Source organism: Sus scrofa, chromosome 9, assembly GCF_000003025.6.
Source record: "Sus scrofa isolate TJ Tabasco breed Duroc chromosome 9, Sscrofa11.1, whole genome shotgun sequence".
Taxonomy (NCBI): Eukaryota; Metazoa; Chordata; class Mammalia; order Artiodactyla; family Suidae; genus Sus; species Sus scrofa.
In genome coordinates, this window is record NC_010451.4 from 97312114 (window position 1) to 97335042 (window position 22929).

Below are 22929 nucleotides of genomic sequence, written 5' to 3' on the forward strand. Positions count from 1 at the left end.
AAAAATCAAGTTTTCCCAAATGCTGTGTGATGTTTTTTGGCTTTTACTGTTAAGTAAGACAGGTCAAAAGAAGATTTTAAGTGTTATTTCAATTTATTGAAAGTTTGTAAAGTACTGGAATATTTATTTTCTAATAAATATTATAGTAGTTTATGATCCCGTCATAATGTCACTTGCTATAAATGGCCTAAGCACATTATGTGTTTAGACAAGTTTTGTTATTAGCAATAACATATGTAAATACAGATAACAAATATATTACATTTCCTGGTAATGTCAAACATTTTTGGCCTGCTTTGTGTGAGATCTAGTTTAACTTCATCATCATTGCTTTTAACTTGCAATGTTGCTGATGAAACACTTAGAACAATATGAAAAGTATCAGCTTCTTTATTAATGTGTTTTTATGTTTATTGCATTATTAGTATTATCTTTAACACATGATTTTTTTTTTTTTTTTTTGCAAGAATATTTTGTCTACCACTTACCTATTACAGGAATCTTGATTTGGTCGAAACTAGGTAATGAAAGCCACAACTCAACAGTAAGCTTCAATATAAAAGTGAGCAACTAAAGTGACCACCTTGCTAGGAATCTTTATAGTATAACTCCCAATTTTCTCCCAGGATTCTTCATAGAACATCTGGCCAACTGACATAAGAAGTGAATGAATACTGGTGTCAATCCATTTAATGAACATTAGTAAAATGTAATTTCTATTTTTGGTTTAAAAATACAATAAGAATCATAAATATTTTCTTCTTGCAGTCCATTAGATCATTTTGCATGCCAGACCAGGTTTTTGCACCCCGTGACAGATACTAACTTCTAAATAGCTAGTTGTCTTTCTCAGCCCTCTGTATGGTTCCACTATAGCTTTTAAGCAACCTAGTATTCTCCATGAGTGAGAAGTAGAAAACCAGCCAAGTGTGACTTTGTGAATTCGCAAAGGAGCTTGTGCTGTCTGCCTTCTGATCCTGCGCTCAGTTCTCTGTGCGCTAGTGCTGTATCCTTTCAGAAAATCCCACCTGGACCTCCCACCTGAGCCCCTCTTATCCCTAGTGGCTCTCGCTTCTGCTGCTCAACTCTCTAGACTGATTAGTGTTAAATTAGTTTTTGTTTGAAGTCAGAATAATACTCGATTTATCTCTTACTGTGTTTTGGGCACTGTGTTAATAAGTTCATTACCTTTAATCTACACAATTCTTGATGAGGTAAATATTATATCTGCTGTAAAAAGGGGGAACTGCATTTATTGTACCCAAGATCACAGGACCGGGAAGCGGTAAAGCTAAGATTGTAGTCCATTCTGCTTCTAAAGGCTGGGCTCATCAAAACTACACACAATGCTTTTTCCCCATGACACTTTTGCCACACTGCCCTTTCATTACTATAATTATTCATCCCCCTTAGAAGCAACCATTATAATCCCGAACACTTTGTGTAATTTTTAACTGTGTTTATATATTTATGTTATTGATTCATTTATTTGTCATTTGTGTCATTCCTATTGTTAGAGTATATTGTTTACTTTTCTTTTTATGCCATGTCATTTTGTCCCTCCGCTCATTCCTGTCTTTCAGAATGATTTAGGTGGAATTAAAAGTTTATCCTGAAATATAATAATTACTTTGAAAGGTACATTCTTCTTTACTTTTTTAGTTCAATATTTTAAAATTGCATGTGGCTACAGAATTCTCTCTTTTTACTTAAATACGTAAACAGACTACTGCTTGTCTAATTCGATATATTACATCAAAATGGTATAGGTCTCTTGATAAAAAACAAAATTTGAACATCCTTTTAGCATTACATTAACTTTTATTTGATCACCCAGGGGTTAGTATACAGGTTATATATAGCCATGGTCTATAAAGCACAGCATAATCACAGGACAGAAAATGATGAGGTTTTCTGCAGTAAAAAGGATCCCCATGTACATGGGAGTATCTAATTTTTCTCTCTGGGCCCAGTGAATTTATGGATTTAATCTTATTTAGAGTGTTTGGAACACTCAGACTAGCAATCCATTTTGACCCACATGTTGTATAAATGATTAAAGAATATTCATCCGTTGTTTTACTTTGGCGCATTAAAATAAATGAATGACATGGGGAACATTAAGCAGAAATTTAATATTGTGTCCTTTCTTTGTATAGTCTTATATTTCACCAAGAATTCAATTCATAACCCCAATCATATTAAAAAAAAAAAAAAAACCTTCCATTTACCTTCGACATGGAAGTTTAAAGTTTTAGCATCTGTAAAAGAAGTAGAACCAAGTTCGGCAGTACAGAAGTGTCTTAGTGTTAGACGAGGCCTCAAGGTAGGACACCGTGGGAAGGGTTCATGTGGGTCTGAATTCATCACTGCCTCTCTGACCAGTCTCCCGGTCAATAAATGGCATTGGAATATTGGAAGGAAAAGAATTCTGTGCTCTCTGCTTTTGGTTAGTTAGTAAAAAAATATGAATCTTAAGTTATCTGAAAATTTTGAATAGTTTCCTATACACAGACTTAAAAGGCTCAGGTACCATGATTCTGTATGTGGAGAAAAGTACAGTATGTATAGTCTCAATGTAATGCTGACTAATGCTAAGTGTACTTAGAAAAATACAGAAAAAATGTGTTCCTCGGGGAATTGAAATATAACATTGTTAATTTTTTTTAAAAAAGCACGCTTAAATTATGGCTCTTTGTAGTCACTGCCTCTATCTAAGATGACAAACAAAATTCTCATGTGAAGGATCTGTACCTGGAATTTTATTCTTAGGTAATAATTTTAGAGGTCATTCTAAATTGAATTTGTATTACATGTGAAAAATTAAGTGGATAATCAATTCCAATTCCTTTTTTTTTTTTTTTTTGGTCTTTTCAGGGCCACTCCTGTGGTACATGGAGGTTCCCAGGCTAGGGGTCTAATCGGAGCTGTAGCCGCCGGCCTACGCCACAGCCATAGCAATGCGGGATCCGAGCTGCATCTGCGACCTACACCCAGCTCATGACAACGCTGGATCCTTAACCCACTGAGTGAGGCCAGGGATCAAACCCGCAACCTCATGGTTCCTAGTCAGATTCGTTAACCACTGAGCCATGACGGGAGCTCCAATTCCTATCTATTGAAATTTAGAAAATAATGCATAAATAAGAAAATTCATTGATATTTAAACAAATGTATAGAAGTGTTGTATCTGTAATCTATGCATTTAATTTAGAAAGAGCCATTGGAAACTATCCGTTTTATTAAATCTTACTATGTTACTATATAGCTTAATAGTCTTCTCAAAAAGCATACAACCACACATTTTTTGAAGCAACTGAGAGAAAATTCCCAATCTTTTAGTCCTAGGAAGTTAGACATTTGATAGAAAATAAACATTCCTTACACAGTTCCTTTGATCATATTCCTCTAGAGTTACAGTACTTCAGTTATCCATTGGAAGTTTTAATAATTAGAGAAAAACAGACCCAACTTATACATTGCATTTTATATTCTTCTTAGTTCAAGCTACTCTTTCATACATATTTGATCAAATTATTCCTTCTTTAAAAAAAGTTATTCATAAAGCAAAGGTTTGTGGTATGAAATCTATAGTAGACCAGTTAACCAACCTGCATGGGTACAATTTGCATTAGTACTTTCTCCCAGGTCTCTCATAAAGGAGAGTGATAGCCATGGAAAGGATAAATGAGTGGACAGATAAGCACCTCAGTATGTTCATCTCTGTTCTGATGAACAACTTAAAAATATTAGCAGCAGCAAGGGAAATGAGGAATGTGTAGGTACCTTAAAGAGACAGAAGAGCTAGTTGGTGTGTGATCTGGTAGTTAATAAGCTAACAGTAATGAAAACGCAGAAGGTCACTCACCTCTGTAAAGAGAGTTTATACCTATGCTAGTTAGTATGAGAAAAATTGATATTATGAATTTTTTCAATATATCATTGTGCAGTAAGTACATGACCAGTCGTTTCTTCTGAATAGTTCAGCCAAATATCCTTTGGTCACCTAACTTGATTTCCTTATTAACCACTCCAAACTGATGACTTAGACCCACAGACCTGTAGAGGAAAATCTGTGCAGAGTTTTGCCACCTTATGATATGGGGAGCAGGTCATTTTCAGTGAAAAATCATCACTGCATCATTATAGGTAAGTGATGATTGAATCCTGTAAGGAGTGTGGGTGAAAGAGACTAGAACGGAAGTGGCAGGAGGGAGAAGTGGGTAGAAAAGAGGAGGAAAGAAGGAAAGCATGACTACATCGAGAAGGGTACGTAAGGGAGAACTGTAGGGTAGGGATTTTGATATTTATGCATCTGAGTCTCTGTTTAATGTATTTTCATTTCTTGGTTATGTTTTCTATGTCTGATCCTAATCCTGTTTTTGTAAAATGTCAGCAGAACCTTCAGAATCCATTGTGTAAAATTATATATAACTAGTTGCATTTCCTCCTTATATGTATAGTTTTACTATATTGTTATGTTTTATAATATGTGAAGACTTAAAGAGTACAAATTACAGCATCAAAATTTGATTATGAAAGATCATTTTCTTGACCTTTTTTTTTTTCCACAAGTTGCTTAGATACCCCTCCCCTGTGGTTATAATGTTTTCTGTGATTTAGTGAGGAGTGGGAAAGCAGACAAGGAAAGAGATAGAAAGCATACTCAACTAAAAAATGTGCTCTGATATTGTGTGGGATGTAAAGAGATGAAAATATCCCTCCACTGTGACCATTCAGAAAGATTCTGTGAGAACACTGCTTCATCTGTGATTACCTCTTCCGTGTGTAGCTCTTAAGAGAAATGAACTAGTTAGCTGGGGGCTTGTCAGCCCAACTAGTCTCACCCCTACAGATAAGTAATTCTTTTCTGGAAAGACATCTGAAATAGGCCAGGGAAGTCAATTCTCAGCAAACCAAAGAATAGCCATTGCTTGTTACATTAACATTGTGAAGAATGTATTAGACTGTGTTTTGGATTTGTCATGTTAAAAATTTAGCAAAGGTATTTTACCCTATAATATGTTCAAGATACATCTTTAGTTATGCATAATGAAGAAGATACCCTGAGATGAAAAAGAATGTAAATGAGTATCAAATGAACAACTTTTATATACGAATACTTCATAGCTAAAAGAAGAAGGAGAAATGGGAGAAGGTTGGGGGGAAGAGGAAGACAGAATAAAGGAAGAAAGGAAAGGAATGAAAGCAGAAAAGAAGGAAGAAAGGTTTTGTATGTATATAGTGTTTACATCCTTCAAAGTGTTTTTAAAAAGCAAAGCCTTGATTGAATATCTCTCAAAAATAATTCTTCATGGCAGGTAAGATGAATATCATCACGGTCATGTTACCTGCTTATTTCTGTTAAGTAAATTTTTCAATATTCCATGCAACTTGAAGCCAAGTGGAAAGCCCGCCCTCTGATTCTTTCTTTGACAATCCTCATAAACCAAAAGCATTAACTATGTTAATGGAAACTTACTAACATTTTTCTTCAACCGTTTGATCGCTTTCCCAATGTAAATGCACTGAGAAAGATAGTTACATATTTGAAGGCAGATTGTATTGAAATATTGAAGGATAGAACATTAATGAAATAAAATAAGCTATCATTGAGAATTGATATTTAATTAAACTTAAATTAAAACTAACCTTGATCAGTATGCATCAACTTTTTTTTATTTTTGTGCCCATTCAAATATTTTTTTAAATACTGTGATATAGTTGAAACATTCCTACAGTTGTTCCTCGATTTGTGATAGTTATTTGAGAGTAATGGAGGGACCATGTTATTAGTTTAACATTTAAGTTTTCCTGTATCTTTTCCTCCCTGCTAGGAAAAGGAAGATGACAAATCAGACACTTCAAGTTCTCAGCAGCCGAAAAGCCCCCAAGGTCTGAGTGACACAGGATATTCTTCTGATGGGATATCAAGTTCACTTGGGGAAATTCCAAGTCTTATTCCCAGTGATGAAAAGGATTTGCTCAAGGGACTCAAAAAGGACTCCTTTTCACAAGAAAGCAGCCCTTCCAGCCCCTCCGATCTGGCGAAGTTAGAAAGCACCGTCCTATCCATTTTGGAAGCTCAGGCAAGTACACTTGTTGAAGAAAAGTCAGAAAAGAAAACACAGTCCCCCGAGGCTTCTCCTGAGCAGCCTAAAGACCAACAGAAAACTCCGAGTTTGGCTGAAACACTGGAATCTGCAGTTTCAGAGGAGAAGCTCAAAGAGAGTCCGGAAGAAAAAGACACTTTTAAAAAAGAGATCCAACAAGATGTTCCTCCTGGAAAGGACATTGAAGAAAAGCCTGAATTCGTGGATGAGTTGGCCACAAGAAGACAACCTTATGATTCCATTGAAGACAGTAGTGAAAGTGAAAACTCACCTGTTCCACAAAGAAAACGGAGAACTAGTGTCGGTTCATCAAGCAGTGATGATTATAAACAGGAAGATAGTCAAGGATCAGGTGAAGAGGAGGATTTTATTCGAAAGCAAATCATAGAAATGAGTGCTGATGAAGATGCTTCGGGTTCTGAAGATGATGAGTTCATTAGGAACCAGCTCAAAGAGCTCACTAGTAGTCTTGAGAGCCAGAAGAAGGAAGAAGCCAAAGGGAAGGGGAAGGGAGCAGCAGGGAAACACCGGCGACTGACTCGAAAAAGTAGTGCAAGCTTTGATGATGATCCAGGGAGACGCCATTCATGGCATGATGAAGATGATGAGACTTTTGATGAAAGTCCTGAGCTCAAATACAGAGAAACTAAAAGTCAAGAGGGTGAAGAGCTTGTAGTTGCCGGAGGAGGAGGACTCCGCCGATTCAAGACAATTGAACTCAGTAGCACCATAGCAGATAAATATTCTGCAGAGTCATCACAGAAAAAAACAGCCCTGTATTTTGATGAAGAGCCAGAATTAGAAATGGAAAGCCTGACAGACTCTCCAGAAGACAGGTCAAGGGGAGAAGGATCTTCTAGTCTTCATGCTTCCAGCTTTACTCCTGGCACATCCCCTACTTCAGTTTCATCACTTGATGAGGACAGCGACAGTAGCCCGAGTCACAGAAAAGGGGAGAGCAAACAGCAACGCAAAGCTCGGCACAGATCACATGGCCCTCTGTTACCCACGATTGAAGATTCTTCAGAGGAAGAAGAATTGAGAGAGGAAGAAGAATTATTGAAGGAGCAAGAAAAGCAACGGGAATTAGAACAGCAACAAAGAAAGAGTTCTAGTAAGAAGTCAAAGAAAGACAAAGATGAACTTCGGGCTCAGAGAAGGAGGGAAAGACCAAAGACGCCCCCTAGTAATCTCTCTCCCATCGAAGATGCCTCTCCAACTGAAGAATTACGTCAGGCTGCAGAAATGGAGGAGCTACATCGATCTTCTTGTTCTGAGTATTCACCTAGCATAGAGTCAGACCCAGAAGGTTTTGAAATAAGCCCAGAAAAAATAATAGAAGTGCAAAAAGTTTACAAATTGCCCACAGCTGTGTCTTTATACTCCCCGACAGATGAACAGTCTATTATGCAGAAAGAAGGTGGCCAAAAGGCATTAAAAAGTGCTGAAGAGATGTATGAAGAAATGATGCATAAACCCCAGAAATATAAAGCTTTTCCAGCTGCAAATGAACGAGATGAACTGTTTGAAAAAGAGCCTTTGTATGGTGGGATGTTAATAGAGGATTATATTTATGAATCGTTAGTGGAGGACACGTACAATGGTTCAGTGGATGGTAGTCTCCTAATAAGGCAAGAAGAAGAAAATGGATTTTTGCAGCAGAGAGGGAGAGAGCAAAAAATAAGACTTCCAGAACAGATTTATGAAGATCCTATGCAGAAAATCACAGACCTCCAGAAAGAGTTTTATGAGTTAGAGAGCTTACATTCTGTTTTGCCTCAAGAAGACATTGTTTCAAGCTCTTTTATCATCCCGGAAAGTCATGAGATTGTGGATTTGGGTAGTATGGTAACTTCTACTAGTGAAGAAAAAAAATTATTAGATGCTGATGCTGCCTATGAAGAACTCATGAAAAGGCAACAGATGCAGTTGACACCTGGCTCTAGTCCCACCCAGCCTCCCATCAGGGATGATGTTGCAGAGTCCACTGTGGACTTTGACAGGGTGCCTGACGCATCTTTGACCTCAAGTGTTCTCTCAGGAGCATCTCTTACAGATTCGACCAGCAGCACAACACTCTCTATCCCAGATGTTAAAATAACCCAGCATTTTTCAGCGGAAGAAATTGAGGATGAATATGTAACTGATTATGCAAGAGAAATTCAAGAGATAATTGCTCATGAATCACTGATTTTGACCTACTCTGAGCCTTCAGAAAGTGCTACATCTGTCCCACCCTCTGACACACCCTCTCTCACATCATCTGTCTCTTCAGTTTGCACCACAGATAGCTCGTCACCCGTCACTACCCTGGATGGCATTACCACAGTTTATACTGAGCCAGTGGACATTGGAACTAAGTTTGAAGACTCTGAGGAAATTTCTTCATCAACATATTTCCCAGGCAGCGTTATAGACTATCCAGAAGAAGTAAGTCTATCTTTAGATCGGACTGCCATCCCTGACGGTAGAACTAGTGCTGATCATATTGTGATTTCCTTATCTGATGCGGAACCTTCTCTCATAGAATCTGTAGGAACTAAACCTGAGGGATTAATTGCTGACACTGGTTCCACTGACTTATCCATATCTGAAAAAGACCTAGTGAGGAAAGCCAAGAAGGAAACAGGGAATGGAGTTATTTTGGAAGTTTTGGAAGCTTACAGAGATACAAGGAAGGAGTCTGAGGCTGAACTAACAAAAATTAGCTTATCTGAAACTGTGTTTGATCAGACATCTTCTTCTGTAATAGTCCTTCCAATAAAGGAGCACGTTTCAATGACGTGCTTTTTATCTGAAGAGGCTTTTGGTCAGGCAAAACCTGCCTCTCAGCTACTATCTGGCACTCCTTCTGTTTCCTCTCTTCCAACTAAAATGCGTCCGTTCCTTCGAAGTTCTTCTTTGGACACATCAGCCCAACCTCCTCCCCCTCCCCCTCCCCCCCACCACCTCCTCCCCCTCCACCCCCTCCTCCTCCCCCACCTCTTCCTCCACCAACTTCACCTAAACCATCTATTCATCCTAAAAAAAAGTTAATGGTTACAGCTCCCGAGACTGCAGCTACTATAGCTACACCTCTAGTTGGTTCTGTTACTATGGTAGAGACCACAGCTGTTCCAAGAAGTAATGGGTCACCTGTAACAAAAATATGTACCACTTCACCTCCTCCTGTTCCTCCTAAACCATCATCAATTCCATCTGGACTTGTATTCACACATAGACCTGAACCAAGCAAACCTCCCGTTGCCCCAAAACCAGCAGTTCCTCAACCTCTAGTAACTACACAGAAACCAACAGATATACACCCTAAACCAACAGGTCTACCTTTAACTTCAAATATGACATTAAATTTAGTGACTTCAACAGATTATAAATTGCCTTCCCCAACCTCCCCACTTTCCCCTCACTCGAACAAGTCTTCACCTAGGTTTTCCAAATCCCTCATGGAAACCTATGTGGTTATCACCTTGCCATCCGAACCTGGGACTCCAACAGATTCTTCAGCTAGTCAAGCTATTACCAGTTGGCCTATGGGATCACCCCCCAAAGATCTGATTTCCATTGAACCCGTATTTTCTGTAGTTCCTCCTATGACAGCTGCAGAAATTTCAAGTTCTTCACAACAAAGCCTGTATTTCTCAGGAGCTTTGGAGACATTTTCTGCTCTCCCTGTCACAACCCTCTCTTCATTTCAAGCAACCCCAACACAGTTTCTCACAACTGAAGTTTCCAAGGCTGAGGTTTCAGTGGCTAGAAGTACAGTCCCTAGTGTTGGTCTCAGCAGCGTCTCTATATCAATTCCTTCAGAGCCACTTGCTCTGGATCACCTGCATTTAGAGAAACATCAGCATAAAGAAAATGTTAAGTTGCAACTTGTTGGTGATGCCATTGATTTGCGTACAGTCCCCAAAGTAGAAGTTCAAGTAACTGAAAAATGTATGGACCTTTCTGCTTCTGCCATGGATGTGAAAAGGCAAACCATGACCAGTGAAATTTATGGGAGACAGATTAGTGCTGTCCAACCGTCTATTATAAATCTCAGTGCAGCCTCATCAGGAGTGACTCCAATATCTCTGGTCACCGAGACAGTGACTGTTGTCACGTGCACAGCTAGTGCAAGTTACACCATGGGCACAGAAAGCCTGGTGGCTATAGACCATGCGCCAGCAGCACCACTCCAGCTTACTACATCAAAGCATGCTGAGCCCCCATACAGGGGACCAAGTGGCCAGACCTTTCCTGCAGTTAGGGAAGAAGCACCCATAAATTTATCTTTAAGCACTTCAGCACACGCAATGACATCAGCCCTTACAAAACCCATTACTGCACCTCCTGTTGGTGTCACAAATGGATGGACTGACAGCACCACATTCCAAGGGATCACTGATGGGGAAGTAGTGGATCTCAGTACCACAAAGTCTCATAGAACTGTCGTAACAATGGATGAATCTACTTCAAATGTGGTGACCAAAGTAATAGAAGATGATGAAAAACCTGTTGATCTGACAGCAGGAAGAAGAGCTGTGTGCTGTGATGTGGTTTATAAGTTACCTTTTGGCAGGAGCTGCACTGCACAGCAGCCAGCAACAACTCTTCCAGAGGATCGGTTTGGTTATAGGGATGATCACTATCAATATGATCGATCAGGGCCATATGGTTATAGAGGGATTGGGGGAATGAAGCCTTCTATGTCTGACACTAATTTAGCAGAAGCTGGACATTTTTTCTATAAAAGTAAAAATGCTTTTGATTATTCTGGAGGAACTGATGCAGCCGTAGATCTAACTTCAGGGAGAATTACTACAGGTCAGTATGATGTAGCGGCAGACCTTTCCTTCAAGTATCATTATGGTGTTCCTCATCTCATTTCAGGATGACATTGTGGTCCCTTTTCCGATTTTGTTACTTTTTATCTTTCTTTGGATGTTTTGGCAAAAGATTTTGGAGTACATGTGCGCTTTTGTTTCTTTTTTTTATTATTATTTATTCTACCCAAAGTTGCCTGCATGTGCCTGCATGTTCAACATCGCTTTGATTCTGCATCTAAGTAGGTTATCCTGTGGATTTGCATGCAGTCCCATTCATTATGTTCGTCAAGACTGAAAGGGCTTTCAGACGCAAAAAGCATCATTCATTCTGGGAACTGGACTATAACTCTACCCTGTATTTCAGGTGAGGTAATGGATTATTCAAGCAAGACTACAGGTCCATATCCAGAAACAAGACAAGTCATTTCGGGAGTTGGGATTAGCACCCCACAGTATTCCACAGCAAGAATGACTCCACCACCAGGATCCCAGTATGGTGTGGGGAGTGTTTTGAGGTCATCTAATGGTGTTGTCTATTCTTCAGTAGCAACTCCAATTCCCTCCACATTTGCTATTACCACACAACCTGGCTCCATTTTCAGCACCACCTTGAGGGATTTGCCTGGGGTGCACACAACTGACTCAATAACTTCATTGTCTTCCCTGCACCAGAGCCAGCCAATGCCTAGATCATATTTCCTAACAACAGGTGCATCTGAAACAGACATTGCAGTGACTGGTATTGATATCAGTGCCAGTTTGCAAACCATCACTATGGAAACTCTTACAGCAGAGACAATGGACTCAGTTCCCAGTTTAACCACAGCATCTGAAGTATTTTCTGAAGTAGTGGGAGAGGAGAGTGCACTTTTAATTGTCCCTGAAGAAGATAAACAACAACAGCAACTAGACTTGGAGCGTGAGCTCTTAGAACTGGAGAAAATTAAACAACAGCGTTTTGCTGAGGAATTGGAGTGGGAACGGCAGGAAATCCAGAGGTTCCGAGAACAGGAAAAGATCATGGTTCAAAAAAAGCTGGAAGAGCTGCAGTCCATGAAGCAGCACCTTCTGTATCAACAAGAAGAAGAGCGGCAGGCTCAGTTCATGATGAGGCAGGAGACATTAGCTCAGCAACAGTTGCAGCTGGAACAGATCCAACAGCTGCAGCAACAGCTTCACCAGCAGCTGGAGGAGCAAAAAATCCGCCAGATCTACCAGTATAACTATGACCCTTCTGGAACTGCCTCTCCACAAACCACTACAGAGCAGGCCATTTTGGAAGGTCAATATGCAGCCCCAGAAGGCGGTCAGTTTTGGGCAACAGAAGATACAACCACCACAGCCTCTGCCGTGGTGGCAATTGAAATACCCCAAAGCCAAGGATGGTATACCGTTCAGTCCGACGGGGTTACTCAGTACATTGCCCCTCCCGGCATCCTGAGTACCGTATCAGAAATACCTCTGACGGACGTTGTTGTGAAAGAGGAGAAACCATCCAAAAAGAGAAGTTCTGGAGCTAAAGTTCGTGGACAGTATGATGAAATGGGGGAAAATCTGGCAGATGACCCCCGCTGCTTTAAAAAGATAGTGGACAGTGGTGTCCAAACAGATGATGAAGATGCGGCGGATCGGAGTTACGTGAGTAGGAGAAGGAGAACTAAAAAGAGCGTTGATACAAGCGTGCAAACAGATGATGAAGATCAGGATGAATGGGATATGCCCACTAGATCAAGGAGGAAAGCTCGTGTAGGGAAATACAGTGACAGCACCACAGAGGCTGACAAGACCAAACCCCTTTCCAAAGTCTCCAGTATAGCAGTTCAAACAGTGGCAGAGATATCTGTGCAAACTGAACCAGTCGGAACCATCAGAACACCTTCAATACGGGCTCGCATGGATGCCAAGGTAGAAATAATTAAACACATTTCAGCTCCTGAAAAGACTTACAAAGGGGGCAGTTTAGGATGTCAAACAGAAGCAGACTCAGACACACAAAGTCCTCAATATCTGAGCGCCACATCTCCATCCAAAGACAAGAAACGCCCAACACCTTTAGAGATTGGTTACTCAACTCACCTCCGGGCAGATTCCACATTACAGCTGGCTCCTTCCCCACCCAAATCTCCAAAAGTCCTTTATTCACCCATCTCACCACTTTCACCAGGCAAAGCCTTAGAATCAGCCTTTGTACCTTATGAGAAACCCCTCCCTGATGATATAAGTCCACAGAAAGTACTGCATCCAGATATGGCTAAAGTTCCCCCAGCAAGTCCTAAGGCAGCCAAGATGATGCAGCGGTCTATGTCTGACCCCAAGCCTCTGAGTCCAACAGCAGACGAAAGTTCCAGGGCTCCTTTTCAGTATACCGAGGGCTTCACGGTAAGAGTGCTTCTTTTCAGTTAGAAGACAATGGATGCGTTAATGTTAATCATGTGTTTGCAGACATCGGGAGGCAATAAGCCTCCTAGTACCTAATTCTCAATTTCAGTGAAGACTACTTAATTAGAAATTGAAGGGGTGGGAGGGTGATAGAGAAGTATACATCCAGGTAAAAATACAAAAAAAAAAAAAAAAACCCCAAAAACCCAAACCCATATTATGTGAGACAAAATGAGAAAGGGTTTTTTCTTTATGATTTAATGAGATTGAAAGTTTTGTCAATTTTGTTAATTTTTAAGTCCCTCAAGTGTCAATTATAGGCTGATTTCAGCGAGTATAATTAATATTCTATTCAAATATGATGGAATAAGCATTGAACATAAATAGATAAGGCACAGAATGACCAAAAATTTAAACCCATGGATACTAGAAATCTTTAGTGGGAGGATCCTTGGAGATCACTTAGTAAGTCTGTTCTTCTTTCAGCCAGAATGCTAACCTTTGCTGACCAAAGGAGAGCATTTCTAGTGCAGAAAGTGTAATTTAATCTTCATTGTTCATCCATGCTTATTTTGTTTCTGGTAATTTTCTTGATCTGACCTCAGGTAAACCTATACAGGAGAAAAATTAATGTTTATGTTTCTTCAAATATTAGAGTTTAATTATTTTAAAATATGCCTCAAAGAGAAAGCATATATATAGATATAGATATATAGGTATGTTAAGGTCTCTGCAACTAAGAATAAGAAATGTTAATAATCTCCTATAAAAACAGGTGTATCCTACTTTAAAAAACCTAATATGTAACTCTTTAGAAGGTTATTGATAAGTATGATAGTTCTATTCAAAATAATATTTATGTTCAAATTAAAAGTTCCCCTAGGCATATGCACACTGAGATATATGGAACAATTGGCCAATGGGGACCTGCTGTATAGCACAGAGAACTCTACCCAGTATTCTGTGCTAATCTGTGGGGAAAAGAATTTGAGAGAGAACGGATATGTGTATATGTATGACTGGGTTACTTTGTTGTACAGCAGAAATTATCACAACCTTGTAAATTAGCTATACTTAAATAAAACTAAAAAAAAAAATAATTCCTCTAATGCCCTTATTTCTAAACTCAGATCTTCAAACCCTGAGGCTTCTAAAGAGGTTTATCTGAGATATTGCTATATTGCCACTAACCTAAATGCTAGATATTAGCTGTGGGCGGGAAAATACGCCATTATATGTAACTGTAAGTCTATTTTTAGCTATATAGACATATTAATAGTCACATTAATAAATTAAAATTTCTTGTCTAAGTTTTCTAGTTTCACAGGGACATTTTATTATTAAGTACCTTCTCAAACAGTGAATAATTGTCTTCATGTTGGGGACAGAGGTCATAACTGTTCAGTCAGAGAACCACTGGTACATTGAGAATTCATTCAGCTGACAGATTTTTTTTTTTTTAAGTATCACTTTGTTTCTAGAATTAATTATACGGTAAGAAGTATTTTAACCCAGTTATAATATATAGGCATTTATTTTTACCACTGTGGCCTATGAGTTTACCTAAAGAATTACTTGGAAAACTTTGAAAATATGTTTTTTTAACAATATTTTAAAGTTATAGTCAGGCTTCTGTCATTAGAAAGGACAGCTTTTCCATTTGGTATATTGATCATTTATTTAGCATATGGCCCTGTACCCTTAACTGAGATGAACTCAGGTATAGAAGAGATCCAAAAGGTCAAAATATTTTCCTTACAGTGTTCACTTGGGATTTAGAATTCAAAGTAAAAGATACAATGGGTTGTATGTTATATCATTGATTGTATCAGTAATACCAGTCAACTATAAAATCATAAAAGAAGTTCAATACAATTACCAACTAATACTCTGAGCCTGAGAAATCCTAGGTGTATTGAGCTTTGAAACACAATTCCATAGTTCCTTTTTCTAATTCGTCACCCTCAATGCATATTTTAATGTGGGCTAATTGTATACAAACTCAAAAATACTATTTTATTATACATACAAGATAGACCACTTTATATACAGTCCATGTTTTTTGCACTTTAGATACTTTAAGATGTGAATTTTATAATTTACTTTTTGGCAAATTTCTAAACATTGTTTTAAGCCAAAAGCAATTTCTTAATTATAAGCATGAATTACTAAGTATTAGTTATACTGAAAAGAATCTAAGTGATTTTCACAGCGACATGTTTGTTTAGCTCAGTACTTTCCATTTTGTTAATTTTCTCAAACCAGTAAGATTGAAAAAAATTACGCTATCCATTCCACATTGAGAGAACATAGCTACATTCATAATTCATCATGAAAGATCAGTCTTACACCATATGAGATTCTGTAGGAAGTTATCCTCTTCCTGGAAGTACCGGGAAATTTTTCAAAGAGGAGGTTCTGCAACAGGAAGATGAGATCTCTGTTGGGCCATGAAGAGAAAAAGACGGAGGTTATTTTAAACAGGGAAGAGAATATGCAAAGTTTCAGGTAGATGAAGAGTCATAAAGCAAAGAGGAGGAGAAAGAGGTTTACTGTAAATGAAACTGTAAAGGTAAGTAAGGAAGAGTTCCCAGGGGATCTGATTTGCTGAGTTCAAGTTTCAGTTTACTTCCCTTGGCTATGGGAAGTCTAGACCAAGCCATCCTCATTTTCTATTTACACTGAGCCCTTGCCCCTGGGCCTCGCCACTCTTGCCTTCCTTGCAGTCTATTCTCTGAACTGCACCCAGGGTGATTTTCTAAAATGTACATCAGATTATGTCACATACTCCCCAGTAGATTCTCATCACATTTATCAGAACATGTTAGAAATTTCTTAACAAGGACCCATGCATGTGATCTTGTCTCTGCCTGTCTCACAACCTCATAGGTCAGCCCCCACATTTACCCCTCCTTCTCACTCTGCTCCAGCCCCTGACCTTTCTGTTCTTTGGCTTTGCCTGCCTCATCCCACCCAGGACCCCTGTTGGAACCTCTCTCTCCCCAGATCTTTACCTGGCTCACTCCTGGGTATAGGTCTCTGCTTAAATTTCTCCTCCACAGAGAATCTCTCCTTACCTCATTCTCTAAATAAATCTATCACCATGAATCCCTGTACCCTTTTAATTTGTATATATTAATCATCCGTACATTATGTGTTTAGTTGGATGTCATCTTCCTTCTTCAGTAGCACATACCTTCTGTAAGAGCAGGAATTTTGCTTTATTTGCTGCTATCGTCCCAAGAGCCTTGAACAACTTGGCATGAAGTGGGCCTTCACCATTTATTGAATAAATGTATTAAAGGAAGGATTATAAGAATAGGAGCGATGGGTTAATACACATATTGAAATACTTCAGCCGCTTATCTTGTTATGAGCACCGTCTAGGCATAGCCTAGCAAGTCCTGTTGATAACCATACCTCATTTGCCTATAGCATCAGTTTGATTTTATTTTTATGCAGATTTGTAATGTCGAACACAAGTTAAATGGTATTGAGCTATTAGACAATCCAGCCACCTTACAGATGAGGAACAAAGCCCAGAGTAGGCAAGTGCCTTTACCATGGTTCTTTACAAACCAAGAACCTGGCCAGAGGTGGAATGTTAAACAGCACTTTACATTATTCTTTATTAGTCTTTTTTGGACATTTTCCAGTTTTTCTTGCTAGTTCAGTGCTATGGTCAATGTCTGTCTTTTTATCATGTCGTTTCTTCTGTTCCCTTGAAAATTCCAACTTAAAGTTCTATCAGTTAGGCTCACTCATTGTTTAACTTATTCCTGCTTGCTTTCACTCATTATCTCATTCCTCCATTCATTGCTCTTTTCCAGACACTGTGGTAAACTCTATAAACAAACAGGATGAGCTAGAGAGGCAGAGTTCCTGCTTGACCTCCTACCACTAGGATCATTTTCTTCTTCTTGCCCATGTATTGTATTTGTTTGCTAGGGTTCATGTAATAAAGTACCACAAACTAAGTAGCTTAAACCTCAGAAATGTGTTGTCACCAGTCCTGTTGATTAGGTCTAACATTCAAGACCCATTATAACTCTATTACCTCTGTAAGAGCCTATGTCTAAGTAGTTTCACATTCCAAGTTACTAAGGATCAGTGCTTCAACAAACCTTTTCTAGGGGGAGGAGATGAAAATACAGTTCAACCTATAACACACATTAAAGCACTATACTGACCTTTTTGTTTGTTCATGGGCAAATGAGGATAGTTTTTTGGTTTGTTTATTTGTTTTTGATCCTCTTTCCATACTGTTATTTTTTCTTAGTAACTATCTCACAAGCTTTTTGGAGAGCTTTCATTATTATAAAATTCTTCCATATGGGTAAAATTTCTTTTCCTGGAGTTTCCAAACATTTGTCTTAATTCTGCAATTTGGAACATCAGAGATTTAAATGTATTCCAGTCCCATTCTATAGGAACTGAATTATGTGGCATGAGATCCTTTCACTCTGATGTAGTTTTTCCATCATGGAATAGAAATTCCAAAGCAGGAATATTCTCTGGTTAGTGTTTCCCTGGCACTTTGTGTTCATGCTTACAGCTAAACTATCTTATACATTTAATTGACTAAATTAACACTAATTAACGTAAAATTATAAAATTCTACAGTAGGCAAAGCTGGAGCAGGGAGTTATCTGAGATCTTTTTATTATGTTATGTAATATCATCCTATGTCTGTAAGAGGTGAGCTGTATCTCTTTCCAGACCTGATCACCCTGGTATCAAAGACACAGCCCCAAAGCTAAATTCTATTTTTGACAACTTTATATAACCAAACACTTTTATCTTGCAGCCTACTTCCTTTTACAAATATAAATTTTTAACTCTGAGTAAAATTGGAGAAAAATTACCACCTTTTTCCTTGAGTCTTGCAGTTTGTTCCCTAGAAAAATTCCCAAGAGATACAACTAAAACAAATTCGGAATTAATTCCTTCCCGTGGGGTTACACTTGCTTCTTAGATAGCACTTGGTAATAATGTATTTTCATCATGATTTAGAAAAAGCACAGGAAGATTAAGCTTTCTAATGAAAGGTAATATGCACACACTGATTTTTTTCTAACTTTTGTCAGTGGAGTTCTTCAATTAAAATGTTTATGGGAGCCAAATAATTTAAAAAGGGTGGACACTGGTATAGAATGATCAAATCATCTATAAGGATTGAATGAGAGTAACACAGCCTTCCGATCCCTAAGTCTGGCAATTGTAGATATCCAGTAATGTTGATTCCCTTTCCTTAAGATTAACTGCGTTTAGCAGTTTCTGTATTTCCTCAGCAGAAATTTGTTGATGGGCATCAAAGAGCTTTGCTTTATGGGTTTGTAAAAGAATTCTCAAATCTCCTGGTAACTATGGGCCTTTCATAGTCTCTGCAATATATAATTGTGCTTCTCTAGGAACTTCAGATTCCTGCTCTCTATAGCTATTTTAAATTTATCTTTCAGGTCATGAAGCCTTCCTGGACTGACCAATTAAAAACCACCTGCCTTTCTAACACTATCCTTATGCCCTTCTTGATTTTTCTCCATATCACATATCAGAATCAAAATACTATGTCTGCTCCTTTACAGTTTCATGTATCATCTTTCTTCTCCCACCAGCATATATGGGTGAGGATTTTTGTTTCTTAGGTTCACTGCTATATCCCCAGTACTCAGAACAATGCCTGGTTCACAGGAGATTCTTTGTAACAATAAATTAATGAATTCGTGAGTGAACAGACCTCTTTATCCATCAGACTGCTTTTGATTTGAAGGGATTCACCAATTCCTCACTCCCATCTAAAGCAAAAAGTAAAAACAAAGAAAATCTTATTCTGCCAAGACACTTCTTGTGTAGTTCAGGGTTACAGTTTTTCCTCTGCTTTCCCCTCCGTGTCCTTTTTTGTTTGTTTGTTTTGCTGAATGGATGACAATACATTTTCCCAAATTTATTTCAATCCAGCATTTGTATGTAAGTCTGTGACTTATCTCTAGCCTCACATCTATGAAATTTTCATAAATCAGAGCACCAAAATGTGTTCCTTATGCCCTTTCTTTTTCTTTTACACAATGAGACTGTTTATATCATACCCCCATATAATCAGTAACTTTAAAAAGAAAGGTTAAAGCAAAAAGACAAAATAAATAAATAAAACTGGAGTTCCCATCGTGGCGCAGTGGTTAACGAATCCGACTAGGAACCATGAGGTTGCGGGTTCGGTCCCTGCCCTTGCTCAGTGGGTTAGCGATCCGGCGTTGCCTTGAGCTGTGGTGTAGGTTGCAGACGCAGCTGGGATCCTGCGTTGCTGTGGCTCTGGCTTAGGCCGGCGGCTACAGCTCCGATTCGACCCCTAGCCTGGGAACCTCCATATGCCTCAGGAGCGGCCCAATAAATAGCAAAAAGACAAAAAAAAAAAAAAAAGACAACATAAATAAATAAAACTGGAGTTCCCTTCATGGCGCAGTGGTTAACGAATCTGAACAGGAACCATGAGGTTGCGCGTTTGGTCCCTGCCCTTGCTCAGTGGGTTAACGATCCTGCGTTGCATTGAGCTGTGGTGTAGGTTGCAGGCAGGGCTCAGATCCCGCGTTGCTGTGGCTCTGGCTTAGGCGGGTGGCTACAGCTCCGATTCAACCCCTAGCCTGGGAACCTCCATATGCCGCCGGAGCGGCCCAAGAAATAGCAAAAAGACAATAAATAAATAAAAAGAAAGGTTAATGTAGGATGTTCTCTACCAAATAAAGGGAGAAAGTGATATCCATTGGGCGAAATAGCAGGGTAAACTCAAAGAATCTGGAACTAGATTTATCATTGTAAGATTTTTCTATCTTAAGAAGTTTTTTTCATGATTTTTCTATCAAAAAAGACATAGTTCATAAATAGCACATGTTTTGTCAGAAATGATACGTGCCACTTTTTGGATTAAAATAAGTTATATTTAAAATGTTACCACCTCTATCTGGTCTTAAAAATGTATAAGCTGCCAAATGTTTAAGCTGTTTTGTCCTACCCCTAGACCTGAACAATTTTAGAGCTCTTTTAGTAATAGACAAACTCCTTATTAAAATACTTTTTTTCCAGAGTTTAAGCCAGGATCCTATTGCAAAGCAGATGGTATTCATGAGCTGATTTTTACAAGAATATGTTTTGCTTCACTGATTGCTGTTTTGATGCTATTTTTAAGATTTTTGGAATCCTTTAATGTCTATTTCTGAGAGTAATTTCCATTACCTAAACTGAGAATTTTATTTCTGTCAATTTTATTTCTGTCGATATGTACAGATTTAAGAAATAATGACTATGATGGCCAAATGTGATTTGAAGAACAATGTTTATTAGGAGTTATTTTTCATTACTTTCTCTGGAAAGCAACATTAAAGTCTGTTAAAACTGAGGAAATAAGGTGTTTTATAATATTTGAAAGAAAAGTATTCATATTATCAAAGATTGGCTTTGTAAGGAGTTCCCGTCATGGCGCAGTGGTTAACGAATCTGACTAGGAACCATGAGGTTGCAGGTTCGATCCCTGGCCTTGCTCAGTGGGTTAAAGGATCTGGTGTTGCCATGAGCTGTGGCTTAGGTTGAAGATGCGGCTTGGATCCTGCGTTGCTGTGGCTCTGGCGTAGGCCGGTGGCTACAGCTCCAATTCGACCCCTAGCCTGGGAACCTCCACATGCCGTGGGAGCAGCCCTAGATAAAGCAAAAACAAAAAACAAAACAGAAAGAAACCAAAAAAAAGCAACAACAAAAAAGAGATTGGCTTTGTAAATAATGGAAGCCTCATTTTTTTCTCTAGCTCTCATCCTCTTCATCACTAGTATATTTTTCTTATATTTCTTCTTTATGATTAAAACCATTCATTATTATTATATATTATTGTTATTATAAAATAGGAAATAATCTATTAAAGTGTTTTTCAAAATAATGGCAGTAAAATAATTTTTTATAGTAATTAATTATTAGAATCTGCTAATAATCAAAATGAGTGCATACTTGTTGACAAATGTCAGTGGAAGCCAGGAAGTTTTAAAATTGATCTCATCAGTTTGGTGTTCAGTAGTTAACCCTTGCTATTTCACTGCAATCAACACCTAAGGATTAATTTCAAAACAAACCTTTTCAGACTGAAGGGGAAAATATCAGGTTACTTGTTTTATTTTTTCTGGACATTTACTTTTTTGCACTTTTTTAAAATTAAAGTATAGCTGACTTACAATGTTGTGCCAATTTTGTTGTATACAGAGTGACTCAGTCATACATAATATACATTTTTTATAGTAGATATCTACATTTCAAAATATATAAGTGAACATAATTATAAGAAACAGACATATGTTCCTAATGTTCAGTGAAAGAATTTTGCTGAACTGTGACCTTAAATATTCGGACATGCTAGTTTAACACAAGGGACTTCTGAATTAATAAAGCATTGATTATTACTGACCCAGTTTAAAAACATCATTAAACATATTTAGAGCATCATTTAACAGTGATCAGCTTCCTAAGTATTTGATCACAATATTCTTAATTTAGTACATCTTCTGTTTTAAACACTTGTGCTGTTTATAACTGCCTCTACGTAAAGCTACCTATATATTCTCCCAAATACATCCACTCCCAACACAATGCACTTTTGTATATTTGCTTGTTTTTTTAAATTAATACTTTAGAATTTTCTTAACTGCCACGTGTGCTATTAATGAATTAAAATAATATACAAATAAAATGATTAATATAAAAAATCAGAAAAATTTTGAGGTATAATGTATATAGTGTTATCAATATATATTCCATTAGTTGCTTGAGATTTTCTTACCCTTATATTCAACATCAAAATATACATGTGTAATAGGCATATATACCTATGTATACATCTATACATATACTAGTTAATACCTTTATAGCCTTATATAACTAATATAAATATTTTCACTTATGATTACTTGGTAGAGGTTCAAACTGTTTATTTTCTGTAGGTTTTATGTTTTATTTTATTCCATATTTTAAAGATGAGAAATGTGAAGTTCAGGTCAATGTTCTTTGCACCTCCATGCCCACCCAACATTAATTCCATTTGTATCAAATGAAATTCTTCTATTTAATGGGATTGTATTTTTGGTACTCTTCTGTATCTTTAATTATGTGTAGAGTTTGAATTAGGAAGGCACTAGGAAAAGCTTGGTGAGGTAAATTGAGTCGTAAATGTTAGAGAAAGCTTAGTCTAAAGCTGTAAACAACAAAGGGAATTTTGATGTATTTATTTTCACCTTAAAAACAATTTGCTGTAGATTCACAACAGTTGAAAAAAAAAAAGCTGTAGATTCACCACAGTTGAAAAAAGTGGTGATTGAACACAATATAAAAATCATTAATCTAAATTATAGAACTGTAATTGCTTCTTTTGGTTGAAAAAAATTGTGAGATGGAAAATTAAAGTTTAACTTTGTGAAAAATAGTAAATAGCCCTCCTGAGGGAATAAACAATAACAACAGAAAATTTGAAGCTAAAAGTGATTGCACGCATCATTTTCTCTCCTCCTTCCTTCTTAAGTAAATGAGAAAAATATATATATACTATATATATTGTTAAACCAATTTAACTACATGAATAAGTAATTCTTAATAGGTTGAAC

At 37.8% G+C, this 22929-nt stretch overlaps 1 protein-coding gene across 1 annotated transcript in view; it reads left to right on the forward strand.

Annotated features, from left to right (window-relative positions):
• PCLO (piccolo presynaptic cytomatrix protein) overlaps window positions 1-22929 on the forward strand; it is a 398579-nt gene that overhangs the window by 197611 nt on the left and 178039 nt on the right. Inside the window, 3 exon segments of the mRNA XM_021063484.1 lie at window positions 5838-9048; window positions 9051-10919; window positions 11286-13300. Coding sequence (XP_020919143.1) covers window positions 5838-9048; window positions 9051-10919; window positions 11286-13300 — 7095 coding nt within the window.